Source organism: Spinacia oleracea, chromosome 1 (genome assembly GCF_020520425.1).
Source record: "Spinacia oleracea cultivar Varoflay chromosome 1, BTI_SOV_V1, whole genome shotgun sequence".
Classification (NCBI taxonomy): domain Eukaryota; kingdom Viridiplantae; phylum Streptophyta; class Magnoliopsida; order Caryophyllales; family Amaranthaceae; genus Spinacia; species Spinacia oleracea.
The window spans coordinates 56,310,260-56,316,221 of NC_079487.1; the positions used below are offsets into that span (position 1 = coordinate 56,310,260).

The window sequence follows — 5,962 nt, forward strand, 5'->3', positions numbered from 1 at the left end:
ATCATGATGCTCTTGCTCTTTCTTAGAGCGGGGATTTTGGAAAGGTTGTTTTCTCTTCTGAGTACATTGTTCTTGAACTTTCTGAACAGAGCTAGTTGAGTTACTTTCACGACCTTGCTTAACTTGATGATGCTTCTGTTTGGGATTATTATTCTTCACAAAATCACCCATAGTCGGGGACTGAGCCAAAACCTGTAATATAAAGATCAGGTATACAACAGTCAGCATCCATGTCAAGTGCTCATGGAAGATAAACAAAATTCAAGCGAGAATCAGCAAGCAGAAAGATTGTCTAACTTAAAACAGAAATCACTGAATCAACAGTAATGGACAATATATATTGTTAAGGACAAGCTTTCGTAAGACACCAGAAAAGGCACTGAATCAAATGGACAGTAGAGCTCTAGTGGACTGCACAGTCAGAGGTCGATAAGAAAAATGCAGCTTATTGAACAGCCTCATAATTTGCTTGCTGATGAGCAGAATCAAGAAGCCACAGCTGCACACTATGAGCTCTAGTGGCTGTGCTTGCTGATGAGCAGAATCAAGAAGTAGCAGCTCATAAAATGCTCTAGTGGCTGTGCATGCTGATGAGCAGAATCAAGAAGCCACAGCTGCCTGCAAAATTCATCATTCTTTTTGACAAACCACAACCTTTTATCTGCTAATCACTTTTCTGAAATGGCTGCTAATTATCATACTGAACAGCCTCATATTTTGGACTACACTAAATACCCAGGTTTGTTCAGCACATAACTAATTAATTATCACAGCTAGTTCAATTGATAACTATTTAACTGACTATTATAAGTTATAACCAGACGAAGCTACTACAGTAATTCTGAAAGTTCAAACTAACATTTTATATTGCATTTTATGACAGATGAGATTAAACATCGAAGATTCGTCATTGCATACTTGACTTCAACATGTTAGTGTCAATCTGTGACCTCAACAGGTCTGTTTCTGCTTAATGCTGATCCATCCAAATCAAAAAAAGTAGAATCTCACACAGAACAGTCATTCATCATTAGCTAAACAGATTTAATTTCTGCATTTAAAGGTATTACCACTAGAGGAAAAAACCATATAGGTTGCCCTTAAAATAGGCTTATAGGTTGCCAATTGCAAGGGCAACATATGGGGGGGTCACTTTTGTGAAATTATCAAAGGTTGCCCTTAACAAGGGCAACTTATAATCTTATAAGTTGCCCTTGTTTGCAACAAGGGCAACTTATGTGAAACTTATAAGTTGCCCTTGTCGCATACAAGGGCAACTTATAAGCTTCACATAAGTTGCTCTTGTTTGAAACAAGGGCAACTTATAAGCTGCACATAAGTTGCTCTTGTTGCAAACAAGGGCAACTTTTGAGTTTTTTTTAAAAAAAAAATTAATAAAAAATCTGCAATATAATTCCTGATATTTTGCAATATAAAATTCTGCATTATAATTTATAGAATACTGTTTCACCAACCATCATCTTGACATTCCTCAAAAATGATATAAATTTCAAATTACCAATAATATTTCCGAATTAATTCAATTGTAATTAATTAAATCGATAAATAACAAAATAATGTAAGAGTCAAGAATAACTACAAGCCTGCTCTAATTATTACACTGAGGGTAATTCACAATCGTTGAAGTAAGTAGCCCACTTGTCTCGAACTTCATCCAACTCCTCTTTGGTGAAGGGCCCCTCCCTTGGAGTTGTGAAAACCTTTAAAAGAACAACGTACATGCAAACCAATAAATTAAATTAAGTTTCATATGCGAAAACAGAAATTATATTGGTCGCGAAAACAACTTTCTGAGTGTACTAAGATTCATTTCACGTTCTTTATGCACATCTAAGGCTCACTTAGCTCGATATAGATCATATTTGGCCAAAAATAGCATTTTCGATCCCAAATATCAAAAAATGAACCTAAGTACACTTTTTAAATCTTTTCCATGATTTATATGATTAGTTATATGTTTATAAGACTCATTTCAAATTCGTTATGCACGCTTATGGGTCATTTGGGTCAGCAAAATAAGCGTAGTTCCATTTTCTTACATTTTTTTTATGACGGGTGAAATTTTCAATTTCCATGTTGCAAGTAGTTTCATCCTCATTACAGCCTCCATCTTACTCAGATGTTGACTCATCATCTGACTCTTCCACCATGTTATTGCCATTTCCATTAGGAAAACCCGAACCATGAAGTTTTTCTTGTAGTATTTTCTTAGCTAAGAACCCGGCACCTTAAGCAGTCATTCTGTCTACATTCATTTTCAAATTCTCCATCCGCATTCTTTCATATTCTGGAACTCTAACCTGATGGTGTGGACTAGGAAAGTTGGCCTTATTGGCTTTCATCTGCAAATTTGAAAAACCATAAAAAGAATGTTAAAAAGAAAAGGCATGTACATATAGGTCAAAACGATATATGTAAGGAATTAAAAAATAAAAATAAGTTAGAATAAGAGGAAAAACAATAAGTAGTTTTAATACCGTCAGACAATTCTCTAGGAGGGACTTGAACAACATACTGCCACCCCTCTTTATTTAAATTTTCTACAAAAAATACTTGATGTGCTTGAGATGCTAAGATAAATGGCTCTCCCTCGGAAATTTTCTTATTCGTATTAACCATAATAAGTTCATCATCATCTTTTTCCGAGTGAAACCACACACATTTAAATAAGATAACACTAAAATGACCATGATAAGATATCTCAACAATGTCTTGAATTGAACCATAATAATTGACTTCTCCCACTACAGGATTTTGATCTTTGGAACTCGCAAAGCTATGTGTTATTGTTGTGAGAGTGACTCCACTATTTTGAGTTACACACTTTGCATCACGCTTCATTGTATGGAATCTATACCCATTAACAGAGTAACCTGTATATTTTGTGGCCACATAAGAAGGTCCTTTAGATAACCATACGAGATGGTCCGAGATAATTTCTTGACCTTCTTCAACTTCCAACTCAACTTTTTCCCTAAACCAATCGATAAAATCCTTGTTATGGTCTTGTCCACTATTCCATTTCCTCTTCCGTTTACTGCTTACACACATCTTGTGTTCACTGTGATTAAAAAAAGAACATATTTCAAACAACATACAATTGGATAATATATATGTAAAACATAAGGATAGAAAAAATTGTGTTATGGTTTAATATCTTACTTTATGTATCTCTCAACGTCCTCACAATCGCTGTTGAATAAGACATAACGATGTGCTTGTGCCCATGTAATTCGATCAATCATGTGTCCATAATGCTTTTTCTTTGAAGTCCTTCCCTTTCCTTTGATAGGACGTCCTATCTTAGGTAAAAATGATTGTGAGACAGTGCACTCATTGACATTATGTGTGGATATGTTTGATCGTTTCAAATGTCTAGCAATGAAAGCAATACATTCTTTAGCTTGGTAACCTTCTGCCATTGAGCCTTCTGGACGACCCTTGTTTCGAACATCCAACTTTAACTCATGAAGATACCTCTCAATTCCATACATACAATTTTAACTAACTGGTCCGCCCAACTTAATTTGCTTCACCAAATGTACAGGTAAATGCACCATTATGTCAAAAAAGGCAGGTGGGAAAATCCGCTCAAGCATGCAAAGTGGTTCAACTATCTCAGAATGTAGTCTGTCGAGATGTCTAGGATCAATAGTTTTACTCCATATGCCTTTGAAGAAACCACAAAGTCTGATCAACGGTGTAGCAACATCTTTGGGTAATGTTGTTTTCACGGCAATAGGGAGCAAGTAATTCATCATAAAATGAGCATCATGGCTCTTGTAGCCTGTGATTTTCCGATCTTCGACTTGCACACAACGAGAAATATTAGAAGCATAGCCTTGTGGTAACTTAGCATTTTTTATGACTCGGCAAAACTTGCGTTTTTGTTCCAATGACATCCAGAAGCGAGATCTTTGGAATACTTCGCTACCATCTACCAACTTTGGTTGAAGCTCCGGCATGATTTTCATTTTTACGAAATCTCGACGAGCACTTTCATGATCTCTAGTCTTTCCAGGTATGTCTAATAATGTCCCAAGAACATTATCAAACACATTTTTCTCAATATGCATTACGTCGAGATTATGGCGATTGGAACAATGCTTCCAATACTGCAACTGAAAAAGTATGGATATCTTTCTCCATGGAACTGGATCATCCTCATCACCCCTCGTTTTCTTTCGCTTCTTTCCAAATTCATTTGGAAAATCACGCAACATATACTCAACATCGGTTCCTTTCAAAGGAATAGGCTCACTTCTTTCCTGAATCACTCCGTCAAAGTTCCTCTTATTATAATGCCAAGGATGAGCTGGATCAAGAAATCTACGAGTTGCCCTATAACAATTCTTTTTGCTAAAATCCAATCTCTTAGAATCAGTGTCATAGTGACAATCAGGGCATGCAAAATAAGCTTTTGTGCTCCACCCGGACAATATTGCATAAGCTGGAAAATCACTAACAGTGGTCATCAAAGCTGCACGCATGTCAAACCTTTGATTGCTTGAAGAATCATAAGTTTTCAAACCAAACTCCCACAATTCCTTTAGATCCTTTATTAGTGGCTGCTAATAAATGTCAATATCATTACCGGGGGAAGAAGGGCCAGGGATAAGTAAAGCTAACATCAAAAACTCTGGCTTCATAATCATCCATGGAGGCAAGTTATAATTGATCAATATAACTGGCCATGTACTATGTGCAATGCTCATTGAATTGAATGGGCTAAACCCATCAGTAGCTAGCCCCAACCTCACATTGCGCGGATCCTCGACAAACTTTGGATACAAAGAATCAAACTCCTTCCAAGATTTTCCGTCTACTGGATGATGTAAAAGATGATCATTTTCTCGCCCACTAGTATGCCATGTCATGTTGCTTGCAGTCTCTTGGCACATAAATAGCCTTTGCAACCTTCTTTTTATTGGAAAGTACCTATGGATCTTTTTGGGAATCCTATGGACTTTTCCATTTTTAAGTGGCGTGTCGTTCTCTGCATCATTCGACTTCCATCTTGGCGTATCACAAACATGGCAACTTGTGGCATTTGCATGCTCTTCCCAGTACAGCATGCAATCATTGGGGCATGCATCTATCTTAGTATAATTTAACCCCAACACCTTTAAAGCACTCTTCGCTTCATTAAAAGACTTGTGCAATTTTGTATCAGGAAACGCCTCCCTTACAAGGTCTGCAATATCAGCATACGCACCATTGGTCAACTTATGATCACACTTTACGATAAATAGTCTGATCATAAAGGAAAGTTTGGAATGCGTCTTGCACCCGGGATACAATTCCTCCTGACCTCCTTCAAGTAACTGGAAAAACTTTTTTGCCTCATCATTCGGCCCCTCTCTAAAAGCATCACGTGCATCATGTAACAACCCTACTAGATCATCATCCAAATCATCTTGGTTCGACTGTTCATCAGCATTGCAAGTAGGTATTTCTCTTTCAAAGTGGATCCCTAATTCTGACAACTTGTCCGCTCTTGGCACAAAACCATTGCAAACTAGGTGATCTCTCACAACTTTTTCATAACACCAATAACGATAATGACAACTACCACATGGACAACAAATTTGGTTTCCTTCAGACTTGGCAGAAAAGGCCCTTTTAATATATTCGTTTACTCCTCGTTCATATTCTTCACTCCATTTGGCAGCCATCCACCACTCCTTAGTTCCATTATCCATTTCCTCAAGGTAATAATTAAGTGTGTTAACTCTAATAAAAAGCACAAGAAAAAGAATTATGGTAACCATCAATCAAATTCAATTAAAGAAAATAATACACCTATCTTATTTCCAGGCATATTAGATGATCAGAATCTAACCCAGTAAATGTATAATGCATGCAGAACATACTATTCATAATATCTAATCAAATAAGGCGAACATTTTAAGGCTAAAACATTATTAACGAGATAACATTT

At 36.6% G+C, this 5,962-nt stretch overlaps 1 protein-coding gene across 1 annotated transcript; it reads right to left on the bottom strand.

The window, feature by feature from the left end:
• Positions 1-4,592: 4,592 nt before the first annotated feature.
• LOC110785785 (uncharacterized) lies at positions 4,593-5,723 on the bottom strand. The gene has a single exon (XM_021990302.2). It carries the CDS (start codon positions 5,721-5,723, stop codon positions 4,593-4,595), a length of 1,131 nt encoding a protein of 376 aa, XP_021845994.2.
• Between the last annotated feature and the right edge of the window lie 239 nt (positions 5,724-5,962).

Bases quoted from the DNA above. Each gene is read 5' to 3' on its own strand.
- LOC110785785 (XM_021990302.2), bottom strand. From the start codon at position 5,723: ATGGATAATGGAACTAAGGAGTGGTGGATGGCTGCCAAATGGAGTGAA.